At 44.0% G+C, this 12,822-nt stretch overlaps 1 protein-coding gene across 1 annotated transcript in view; it reads left to right on the top strand.

Annotated features, from left to right (window-relative positions):
* Window positions 1–12,822, top strand: part of FRMD4A (FERM domain containing 4A) — a 328,482-nt gene that overhangs the window by 192,908 nt on the left and 122,752 nt on the right. Inside the window, 2 exon segments of the mRNA XM_070381930.1 lie at window positions 7,675–7,731; window positions 8,640–8,662. Of these exon segments, the coding sequence (XP_070238031.1) occupies window positions 7,675–7,731; window positions 8,640–8,662 (80 nt within the window).

Raw genomic sequence — 12,822 nt, forward strand, 5'->3', positions numbered from 1 at the left:
TCCAGGAGATCTTCCCAACCCAGGGATTAACCTGGGTCTCCCGCATTGTAGACAGACGCTTTACCGTCTGAGCCACCAAGGAAGTCCCTAAATATCCTCTTATCTCTCCAGTAATGTTAATTATCATGCATGTTCTGTTTCTTTCCAGTTCTTTTTGTTTCCTGTTGATTTTTTTGGTCTCTGTCTTTTATGTGGGCTTCCCAGGAGGCGCTAGTGGTAAAGCACCGGCCTGCCAATGCAGGAGACATAAGAGACACCGGTTCGATCTCTGGGTCAGGAAAATCCCTTGGAGGAGGGCATGACAACCCAGTCCAGTATTCTTGCCTGGAGAATCCCATGGACAGAGGAGCCTGGCAGGCTACAGTCCATGAGATTGCAAAGAGTCAGACATGACTGAAGTGACAGAGCGAGCATGCACTCTGCCTTTTATGTAGGGGGCTTTCCATCCACAACTAAGAGTGAGACACTCAAAAGCTCCCAGTGCCCAGGTGGAGATGGTCCCCTGTGTCTGTGTCCCTGGCAAGCTCGTTCTTTCAGCAGGAACCCCGAGTATCAGCGCTTGGGGTCTTTTCTCGTGACTCTTCATTGCCTTACTTCGCTCCTGGGATGTCAGCTCCCACTTTAGCATTTGGGGGAGGGAGTGGCCACCACTGGGGTGTAGACCTCCTTTTAATCCCTGATCGCTCTGCCCACTTCATCCCAGCTTCCTGGGTATCATCTTCTCCAGAGAACCAACTTCTGATCTCTTCAACAGCACAAAAGTGAGGAAAGATGTTTTGTTTGTTTATCTTGTCATTTTCCCCAAGCCACGAATGCCAGCTCCCGCCCTCCACTCTTCCTTCACCAGGAGGCAGAAAACATAACTACAGTGGGTCCTCTCTCACTTCTCCTTTCTTTTCAGTCCCCTTATTTTCTACCAAAAAGAGCAGGAAATAACAGTCATAATCTGTCCAAGATGCAGAACGTTAGAATCTGGTCAGCAGTGACCAGGGCTGGAAGTATTGCCTTTAAGTGGAGCAGGAGGAGGTTTAGAAAGGGGTCACTGATGCCCCACGTGGCCATTTTGCTCCAACAGCGTTTCTGTTGTTTTTCAGCTTGGTTGTGTTTCAAGTGGATGATGGAAAGGAAATTTATGGCCAAGGGATGGATAAAACTCATTCAGAAATGTGTGTCTGGTTCCTAGGAAAGCTCACATGGGAAGTGGGCCTGGGATGATGTGTTTTTCCTGGGAAGCGACACAGGAAACCAGAGCTCCTCCTGCCAGGCTTTCCATCTGGCCGTCTCTCTTCTGGGATGTGGCTTCCTCCGTCAACTGGAGAGGCCCATCAGTTAGTCCGGCCAGGGAACAGTGGACTTGTCATGCTAGAGGGAGTGATGGGGTGGATGTGGACTCTAATCCCAGCACTTTCCCCACCTTCAGGATGGAATCCTGCCTGCTTGGAATTCTCCACTGGCCGAGTGAGATTGCTGTCAAAAATTAGTTGCCACAATCATTTTCAAAAGCTTTGCAAAACAACAATTTCTAGGTCATAAAATGTCAAGTGTTTTTTTCAATGTTTAGGAAGAAGGATTCCCTTAGATGATAGGTCTTAAAGTTATAAGGAAATAAAGAACTCTGCAGTCCAGCTTCCAGTCGTCTTCAGTGGCATACCTTCCAAGAGACAAGAAGAGAGGCTCACTTGCTGAAGGACCTTACACTGCTATTCAGTCCCTCGGAGGAGTTATCTGATCCTCAGATGACTTAAGTTGGGTGAAGTAAGGGACTGGTCAAGATGACTAGCTGCCTTGTTTGAATCTCACATTTAAACTGAAGGGGATGACCATCCACTTTTTAAATAAATCCATCTATCACATTTAAATGCTTGATCTCAAAATGTATCTTGTCAAATATTATAACCAAAGAGGCAGGACCCCTGGTCACCATCTGAGAATGCACAGAAATATGTCTTGTTGGGTTGGAGAAAAAGTTGGCACTAGCATTTTTCTAAGTAAATTTTGATAATCAGCTTCTTTTGATGTATCACTGAACCAGACGCATGCTGCTGCTGCTAAGTCACTTCAGTCGTGTCCGACTCTGTGCAACCCCATAGATGGCAGCCCGCCAGGCTCCCCAGTCCCTGGGATTCTCCAGGCAAGAACACTGGAGTGGGTTGCCATTTCCTTCTCCAGTGCATGAAAGTGAAAAGTAAAAGTGAAATCGCTCAGTCATGTCTGACTCTTCGTGACCCCATGGACTGAAGCCTACCAGGCAGGTGCATAGTCAATGTGGAAAAAAAACAAACTTAAAATCCCTCCTTTGTGCTGGGGGTCTTGTCCAGCCTCCCGGGCTGAGATGTCCCCATTAAACTGAGAACATCACATATGATTAAAGTTTGAACAGTCATCCCTGGTCCATATTTGCTACTTGGATCTAAGTACCATGTTCTTGCTGAAATTTAAATAAGCAGTCTTTAGCCAGGATCTTCCAGGAGGTTTGCTAATGAGCAGATGATATCTCTTCTGAAGATGAGAGAAACAAAAGCCCAGAATCAAGTCCCACAGGACAAAGGAACCAATGTAAACATTCATCTCGGACTCACAGAATCCCAGTCCTTATCTCTTAGATGGATGCATGCCGGCTTGGTGTGTATGCTCACATGACAGAGAGAGGAAGGGAAAGAAGACAGAGAGGGCCTTCTGTCTTCAGCTCTCTAGAAACAAATGCACACAGACCCATCATCTGGGCTGTGCCTGCGACCTCCACAGGAGAGATTCCTCAAGATCACGAAATGCAGTGTATGCTGCGGACACTGGGAGAAATCCCCGGGCCACCAAGTGCGAGTGCCCCAGACAAACGTGAAGTGACTCGACTGATGGAAACCTGGCAAAGGGCTCAGAAAGAGGAAGTGTGCAAGACCACATCAGTCTCATCCTGCACCCCAGCCCCTCACTGCCTGGGGGTGCCTTCCTGTAGACACTACAGGTTGTGCAATGAGACGGGGCAGGCACCGGGCACAGTGAGGCTGATGTGGGTGTGAGGACCCACTGGGATGGTAGACACGGTGGCCAATACACAGACACGTGCAGACACACACTTCCACAATGCTTCCCACCTCTTTTTTTTTTAAGTCTTATTAAAGATTCCAATAAATTCTAAAACATAAATGCAAAAAAAAAAACCACCATGAACAGAACTGTAAACAGAACAGAGATTCTGTGGAGTTCAGATGATCTGTAAAGACCAGGGAACAAAAAAAATAATAATACAGACTTGATCTTTGTGGTGTGTCTTAGAGTGTCCAAATCACCTGTACAGAGTTCCACCTCACCAGACTTAGTACAGTACTTGAAAAAGAAACTGTTCTCCTGGGAGTTCCTTGGAGGTCCAGTGGTTAGGACTCCCTTGCTCCCAGTGCAGGGGCCATAGGTTTGATCCCTGGTCAGGGAACTGAGTTTCCACAAGTCACAAGGCATGGCCAAGAAAGGGAGAAATGAAGAAAGAAAAGAAAGTGTTCTCCTTATTCTACTGATGAGAAAACTGAAACTCAACGAGGTCCAGTGATGCATTTATTCAAAGTCCCAAAGTAGAAAGTGTCTTAAAGAGGATGGCAGGAAACCATCTTCTTCAGGCGTATTGTGGGTGCAAAGAAAGATGGTTATTACAATGGGTGAAGATTTACTAGGAAATCCACTGGACAGCCCTGCAGGTTGTTTTGCTTGAACTTTGCAAAGGTTGTCCTCATGGAAATCTCCTCAACCTACCATGTGGTTGCTCATCATCTTTTCTGTTATAATTCTCTCATGAATCTTCCATGAAAGCTGGAATTTCTCTCATTCCTGACCATGGAGGAATGTTTTTTGTTAAGATTCTCAGTTGAGTCTGAAGACCACCACTAAGGTCCCCGGAGCAAGGCAATCATGACGAGTTCCTCCGGCTTTCAGGACTTTTGGAGAAGGTCCATAACACCTGGCACTTGGGGGGTCTCATGGGGCTCTTTCTTTGGAACACTCGGAGACCCTCAAAGGAGAAATCTTTCTGAGAATATTGTTAACTCTGAGACTGCTGATAAATGACCTCAAGCCTCTTCCTTTAGCAACTTAATCACCTGGGATAAAACCTTGTGGAGTGGGAGAAAGTGGCACCATCTTCCCAGCCCTGTCTGAACTTACACACACCCCTGCAGAGTCACATTTTGTCTTTCCATACCATGAATCAAAAGATCAGAGAAAGCAGCATGCCTTATTCAGTAGAAAGTGAAACAGTGCTTCCCTGGTGGCTCAGGGGTAAAGAATCCCCTGCCAATACAGCAGACACAGGATTTAATCCCTGGGTTGGAAAAATCCTCTGGAGAAGGAAATGGCTACCCACTCCAGTATTCTTGGCTGGGAAATTCATTGGACAGAGGAGCCTGGTAGGCTACAGCCCATGGGATAATAGAGTTGGACACAATCAGACACAATTTAGCAACTAAAAATCAACACAGTAAAACAGATGTCCAAAGGACATGTGAACTCCGTGACATCACTTTCTCTCCTATCAGCATCTCCCTTTTACCAGTGAATCTCAAAAGAAAATGACTCCATGCCCTCCAGACTACCTTGGATTCCCAAGGAAGACTCTAGTTCAGCAGACAGCCCTGCTCTGCAGATCTCCCCACCCCAATGGGGACACAGAGGAATGTCACACGTTCAGCCCGTGGGTGGTGCCAGATGGGAAAGCACCCGTACCCCTTCCTTGAAGGGCCTTCTGCTCCCTATCCTTCTCTGATTCATCCTCCATCAAAGGAAAACCCAGCGCCCCAGGAAAGCACAAGGTTTTCGCATGCAGTCTGTGGTCTTCTTCAGTTAATATGCTCTGCTTGAGCAGAAACACTTGAAAAAAGCCACCTGTGTTCAAGAGAAGCCAGATAAGGAAAAGGTGGAAAGTGGAGTCGTCTCTCTAATGTTCTATGGGAAGTGGACACCTGGAAACATCTATCCACCCCTCCCCATGGGGACTCAGCTCTTGGGGTTCGAGGCACAGTGGGAAATGTGTGGTGTGGGCAGGAAGCCTAGAGCTCTGCTCCACCTCAGGGGAATTTTAAAGGTAAAAGTCACCTGGGAGGGCCAGGGATGCAAAGGGGAAGGTTTCGTCCTTTGTGAACCTTGTGTTGTAAACAGACCTCAGGGAATTGGGCAGAGACTGCAAAGCAGGAAAGAATTTTCTTCCAGTTGGAGGATCTCTTCCCCTGGCCCCCATTCCCCATTCCTAGATTGGGTCTTATAAACACCATTTAGATCTCTGAACTGACTCCTCCGAGGACAGACAATGCTGGTTTTAAGATTTAGTTTTTTAATTTTTGGCTGTGCTGGGTCTTCGTTGCTGCGCCCAGGCTTTCTCTAGTTGCAGCAGTCGTGGGCGACTTTTTGTTGCGATGTGCAGGCTTCTTACTGTGGTGTCTTCTCTTGTGGAGCATGGGTTCTAGGGTGCGTGGGCTTCTGTAGTTGCGGCGCATGGGCTTAGCTGCTCCATAACATGTGGAATCTTCCCGGACCAGGGATGGAACCAATGTCCCCTGCATTGATAGGCGGATTCTTAACTACTAGATTATCAGGGAAGCCTAAAGCTGTGATTCTTGAACTCAATATTAAATAGAAACAGTGAGAAGGAATACTGCAGCTCTCTTTCCCATCAGATTTTACAAAAGTGGGGGATGTCTGGGTCACCTTACTTTTCAATCCTTTTGACTCTTACTGATCACGTTCTGACTCTCAGTGTTTTTAATATCTTCACTGGGAGATGGTCGAGGACAGAGAAGGTGGAAACTCACCCCATTTAGAGTTGCTGCTGCTAAGTCGCTTCAGTTGGGTCCGGCTCTGTGCGACCCCTCAGATGCCAGTCCACCAGGCTCCCCCGTCCCTGGGATTCTCCAGGCCAGAACACTGGAGTGGGTTTAGAGATGCTAGTTTTCATTTACCCTGAGGACACATGCAGTTGGGAAGAAAGAATTCATATAAATCAGGTGAGTGTTTAAGTGGGCATCTTAGGTAGCTTGACTCTGAAAAATGGTACATTATGATTAATGTTGCCCCATGACTAGGGGATGGCAGTTCCCCCCAGAACTACAGAATGGACTGTGCAAAACCAAATCAATTAGAAAATGACCACCATCCACCCTCCCCACGTTTGTCCTCTCCCCAAAAGTGTGGATGTTTTCCTTTAGCAGATGAGCCAAGTAATGAACCAAAAACCATGTGCACACGTTCCGGGGCTGTTCCTGATGGTTGGTTTTGAGTTGGCCTCTCCTGGGATGTTAACTATTAGCCACTGTTGACCATCACCTGCAAGCTCAGTGTAAATGTTTGACAGAGCACACATACCGATACACCGACAAGCACACACCGGTGACTTTGGGAAGTCGATTGGTGGGAATGGAAAAGCATATAGTGCGAGTAGAAATGATCCATTGTGGAAACCCTGGACAGTGTTTCTGTTAAATCATTTGTCCACTGTTAAATGATTTACATTCAGATGGGACCTGGTAATCCCAAGACTGCAATTCCAGGCATTCCTCCACACTGCAGCACTGACAATCTGTATCAATTACAGTGGCCGTAAAGCTCCTTTAGCTGGTTAAGCATAAAGAATTATTGTCCCCGATCCATCCACGTCTCTCTTAGCTCGCACTCCAAGGTGGTTTGGTAGCAAACATTATTATCCATCTTTGAAATTCCTAAACCTGAAGGAGCCTGCGGGATATCCTTCCCTCTAAAGATATAGGTGTGCTTCAGTGCATTGTTTTGAAATACAGGGGCAAGTCCTGGACCACACAAAAATCATTAGAAAATCCATGAATCAGAATTTGGTTTATAATTCAAAGAAAAAAAGTAACTTGTTTTGGTTGTGCTGGGTCTTCATTGCTGCGTGCAGGCTTGTTCTAGTTGTAGCAAGCAGGGCTCCTCTCTAGCTGTGGTGGCTTCCCTTACTGCGGAGCACCAGGTCTAGGGTGCAGGCCTCAGCAGTTGTGGCACACGGGCGTAGTTGCTCTGCAGCATGTGAGATCGTCCCAGACCAGGTATTGAACCTGTGTCCCCTGCATTGGCAGACGGATTCTTAACCACTAGACCACCATCAGGGAAGTCCTGAGAGAAACGTTTTTAAACTTTCTGCAGTGAGTGAAGAGCCCGTATTTGCTCTGACATCATGGTAGTCAACAGCTACCTTGAAGTATTTGAGTACATGAAGAAATGTGTCTCATACAACTGGGAAACTGTATTTTTAACTTTATGTAACTTTAATTTAAAGAGTCATAATTCCATCATAACCTTTTCTCTAGCAAAGTCTTACCACTGGTTCTGAAGTAGAGTTTACAAAGAAAAATGCATGTGGTGATCAAGTAACCTTAATCCATCAATTAATCAGATTGACCGATTTGTAAAAAGCTGGAGACTGATCCATTCCTTAATTTCTCATGAAGACCTAAAGATGAAGCCCTGGAAGTGACTGTGTAGACACAGGACCATTGGAGCTCTTATAAGAGCTTAGGGAATGATGTCAGGGAACGTTTGAGTCCAAGTAATTCAGAAAAGATGTTCTATGGGTGTTTGAGATTCTGGGTAACATCTCAGATAAGAAAGACCTCTCCTCTTTCGGGGGAGATCATAAAGAAATCGTTGTTAAAGTACCAAACTTACCTTACTTGGTTTTCCTTTCAGGAGCTGATTGATGTTGATAGTGAAGTAGTGTTTGAATTGGCCTCGTATATTTTACAGGTAAGTTGTTTCCCTCCATCTTTGTATTCTAGAGCCATATACAGAAGAAATAGGAATAAGACACCTCATGGATGGCAGTTGCTATAACCACTAGCTCTTTGACTCCTTATTCTTTAGCCACAAGCAGGAAAGAGCTATTAGGGAAACTACACCATAGCAATAAACAGTGTCTCCTCTATTCTCTGTTCTTGTCCAAAATTTTAAGACAGTATCTCTCTGCAAGGGAAAATTGTGTGTATAACCTGAGATTGGGAAACTGAGATCATCTGGTGACCCCCTTTTCTTCAGGTCACTGGAGAAAGCCAAGTAAAAAAAGCTAGAATTTAATTGCCAGGAGAAGCACTGTCATGAAAGATGAGGAAAATACCTTTAAGCTTGTGTGGAAAAAGAGGGATCACTGAATATTAGCCACAAGGGCAAGATCAGAAACACTGGCAGAATGAACTGAAATGATGTCATTCACTTTTTCCTTCGGCAAAGATTTATTGAGCAACTACTGTGCTCCAGGCATTTTGCTAGATTCATTACAGACTCCATGGTCCCTACCCGCAGAAGCCCACAATACAAGACAAAACAGCAAGTACCACAAGATATAGACACATAGTGCTACCCAGACACATGTCCAGGTTCAGAATCTTTACAGTGGAAAAAGTTAGATCAGAGTTTAGAAGTGGAAACTTTCCTTTTCATTATGAATTGCTTTCTTTGTATAGAACTTTCTAAAGTTTGTCTCCTATTCAGGTGGTAAATGCATGCATCCTTCCTTAATTATATTCTGGTAGCTGATAGGATGAAATAGCAGTCAGTTGGAATGATTCAGCAGAGGAGTTCATGATTCTACAGTGCATTTTAAAATCTGTAACACAAATCAGAATGAGTCACTGATGTTGAATTTTCTTCTTCTACAGGAGGCAAAGGGAGATTTTTCTAGGTGAGTTTACCTAGGTTTTTTGGCTTAAAAATGTATTCTATTGCATCTGTATGAAAAGAAACTATTCTGTTATTCTTCATAGGAGGACAGTTTATTAATATTATATATTAATGATGAAATCCAGTTCCCAACTTGTCAGTGGAAAAATTACGTCAAGCAGAGAAGATGTAGTAATAGCAGGAGAATATTCTGTACCAAACGAAAGTTACTAGGGATTTCCCTAGTGGGCCAATGGTCAAGACTACCAAGGGTGTGGGTTTGATCCCTAGTCGGGGAGCTAAGATCCAGCATGCCACATGGTATGACCAAAAACTGAAAGAAAAAAAAATGAAAGTTACTAAAGGGCTGCCATTGGACTTTTCTCCCCCCTCTTTTAGTTCCAACCCTGAAGAGACAAAATGCTAACCTCTAAAAGATATCTTTCATGAAAGTGTTAAACATAAATACCCTACTTCTACTTTCCTTCCTTTTCTGGATATTACATTAGGGAGAGAACAAAAACAGACTTAACCATGGGGAAAACTGTGCCCAGCTTTAATAACTCTATAGACCTGCAAACTTCATTCTCAATCTTTCATTTCGTTAAGCACGGCCCATTGACTAGCAGGGCTGTATTGCCAGTCTCTCCTGATCTTTAATGGAGTCAGATAGGGGGTGGTTGTCAACCTCCACCAACAGAGCTGTCTGCTCGAAAACAGATACCATTCCTGGGATTCTGTTTTACTAGACACTCCTGAGGGAAGTCTCCAGAACAGCCCATTCTTTAGAATTGAGGCCTAGAGACATGTATTAACCTCATGTATAAGAAAACAGCGTCGGGGCATAGGATTCTGGCCCATTGAAAGGAAATTAACAAAAGTGGTATGAAAAACATGGATCCCTACTTCTTCTCCAATGAAGAATTTGGATGTTTTCTCATGCTTTGGGAAATCTGATCTGTAAATGTAACCTAACCTACTTCACTTGGTATCTACCTCTACTTATCCAGCTTTGTCAAGTTCATGCTGACTAGGTTTTCAGGTCTTAGCTGCCTTCTCTCTACTCCCCGTGCATTTCTAAGGCTTTCTAACAAAGGCAGAGGCATATGTTCTCATTCAGATATCTCAGCAAAAGCAAAAAAATTCTTTTACAATGTAAAACAAGGGTCAGTAAGCATTTTCTGTAAAGGGCCAGACAGTGCACATGTGGGTTTTGCAGGCCACCCAGTCTCTGTTGCAATTAATCACTTTTCCCTTTCTAAGTGCAGAGCAGCCAGAGACAGTAGGTAATCAGATGAGTATGTCGGTATTCCAATAAAACTTTATTTATAAACTCAGAAATTTGAATGTCATATACATTTTCATGTACCACAAAGTAATCTTCTTTTGACTTTTTTCCCAACCTTTTAAGGTATTTTTCTTAAGATTTTTCCCCCCAACCATTCTTAGTTCACAGGCCACATAAAAACAAGCAGGGGGCTGGATCTGGCCAGTGGGTTGCAGTGGGCTGACCCCTGTTCCTAAAATATAGTCCCTTCAGCTCAATTTGATTATTTGTAGAAGGAGACCTCCAGGCCCCTTGTATTTAGGTTTCCCAAGTTCTTGCTATGAAACAGCGGTAGTCCATTTTTTTTGGATGAAGGTTTATTTATAACCTTAGCAGGAGACCTTGGACATTGTAGGTGGTCCATAACCATTGACCAAATGGGTTGAGGGAAACATTTTCAGGATTTAGAAACTGTACTTTGTTCTATTTTCATTTGTTAGTTTTTTATGTCCTTCATTGCAGTTGAGGCTCTTGATAAGTGCAGGTTCATATCTATTGAAAAAGGGCTCAGGAGTCCCACGAAAAATGGTTTAATAACCACAGATCTAATGACCTCCATCGTCTGGTCTGCTTACTCTGAAGGTACTTTTACCCCCCTTTTCTTTCACCGGCTCTGAACTCTGCTGTAAATATTATTATTTTTGAGAGTCCCCTGACAGGATGGAATGTGAGCCAGGAACAGCATCATCTGGCCCCACAGATCCTGGGAACGTGGGGCTACAAGGGGCGACCAGCAGTGAGGGGGGCAGGCCTGGCCTCCAGTAACTCATGGCCCCCTCATGAGCTTGTGGAATGCCAGCTTGTTGGCTGCAGAGAAACAAAGGACCCTGGTTTGACTTCATTTGTCAAAATGTTCATCGAAGTTTGTTTGTAGCAGCAGCTGTCTGGGGTGAGAAATAGCTGTCACGGGAGGGGAGAGGTCAGACACCTTATCTAAAAGGTCACTTTATCTCCCAGCATAAAACTCACATCATGGAAGATAGGATTCCCTGATAAACACTGTTCTCCATAGGGGTCCACAGTTAGTATGTTTGAGTGGCCTGGAGTTTGGAACCAGAGAAGAAATTCAAAATTCTTTGTTGATATCTTCCGTCCATATCTGGGAAAATCCCCATAACACTAAAGTGGACCCCATTTGATATGAGATGTTTTAGATGTCCCCTTCTCAGAATTTAGTATTGGAGAATGGTGTTTTTGCTATTGATAATGAATGCCAGCTTCTACATTCTTAATTGTGTTTAACTGAATAGCTTTGACTTATGTGCATGCTCAGTTACTCAGTTGTGTCTGATTCTTTGTGATTCCTTGGACTGTAGCCTGCCAGGCTCCTCTGTACGTGGGATATTACAGGGAAGAATACTGGAGTGGGTTGCCATTTTCTCCTCCATGGGATCATCCTGACCCAGGGATCGAAACCGTGTTTCTTGCATCTCCTGCATTGGCAGGTGGATTCTTTACCACTGAGCCACCTGGGAAGCCTTTGATTTATATACAGATCCTGTAAATAAAATGCATTTTCCTGAGCAACATTTGTAACATAAGATGTCAGCTTAGAACACACGGAGCACTTTGGAAGCCTTTTATATAATACGTGGTCCAGGGCTTCATTCTGAGCCCTTCTGGAATCTAGAGGATCCAATAACCTTTTAAAAGAATGGCTGCACACAGATGGCAGAGGAACTCTTCATAGCCCGTGCGTGCGTGTGTGCAAGTTACTTCAGTCATGTCCTACTCTTTTTGACCCCATGGACTGCAGCCTGCCAGGCTCCTCTATTCATGGAATTCTACAGGCAAGCATGCTAGAATGGGTTTCCATGCCCTCCTCCAGCGGTTCTTCCCAGCCCAGGGATCAAGCCTGTGTCTCCTGCATTGCAGGCGGATTCTTGACCCACTGAGCCTCTTGGGAAGCCCCTTTATAGCCTGAAGATCATGAATCTCTGCCATTCTTTTTTAAAAGGTTACTTTGCCCAGGATGCTGTTATCCTATACATTTACATTTCAGGGAATAGATACAGATTACTTTTATGTAGAATGAGTATTAAAACTCTACATATTATGGGAATTCTCTGGCAGTCCAGTGGTTAGGACTTGGAGCTTTCACTGCTGTGGCCCAGATTCAATCCCTAGTTGAGGAACTAAGATGCTATAAGCTGCTCAGTGCAGGAAAAAAAAAAAAAAAATCCACATCTATGGGAGCAAGTTCCTTGATGCACAGGAAGAAAAGTGTTCTTTTAACAAAAGGGAGAAGTCGAAAGTGCTGATATTACTTTACTAGAATAAGAACTATGTAAGGTCACCCCAAAGCCATAACTGCTCTTTCTCGTGAAACTCACAGCTGTTCTGCTTCTTCTTTTGGACTGTTTTTGCTCAGCAGACCCTTGAAGGCTGATTCTTACGTAACCCCCTTTTCTTTCCAGTTAATTGAATTGTTCACTTCCTTGTCTTATTGAACTTAACAATGAAATCTTGGGTTCAGTGTTGCTGAAAGAAAGTGAGAGATGTATAGATGGATAGTAAATGTTTTTTACAACAGGAAGAAATATATGTCACTCATGTCCGTATTCTAGCATAGAGTGGGCAAATTCATAAGATATAGTGAAAGGTTGAGGAAATCATCTTATCTAAAAATAATATTTTCTCCTTTGTAGTATTTTCCTTAGCACAGCATGTAGTTATCATATTTCATTTCCTGGTACATGCATATGTTAAAAACATTAATGTCCATCAGCAATGAGGAAATCAGTGGAGTTGGCATTTCTGTTTAAAAACAATTAAATAGCCTAAGAACTGTCCATCATGGCAGCTACATAGGCAATATTAGGGTGAAAAGGCTCAACACAGTTTTAAAAACAAAC

This window comes from Bos mutus, chromosome 13, assembly GCF_027580195.1.
Source record: "Bos mutus isolate GX-2022 chromosome 13, NWIPB_WYAK_1.1, whole genome shotgun sequence".
In the NCBI taxonomy this organism is placed as follows: domain Eukaryota; kingdom Metazoa; phylum Chordata; class Mammalia; order Artiodactyla; family Bovidae; genus Bos; species Bos mutus.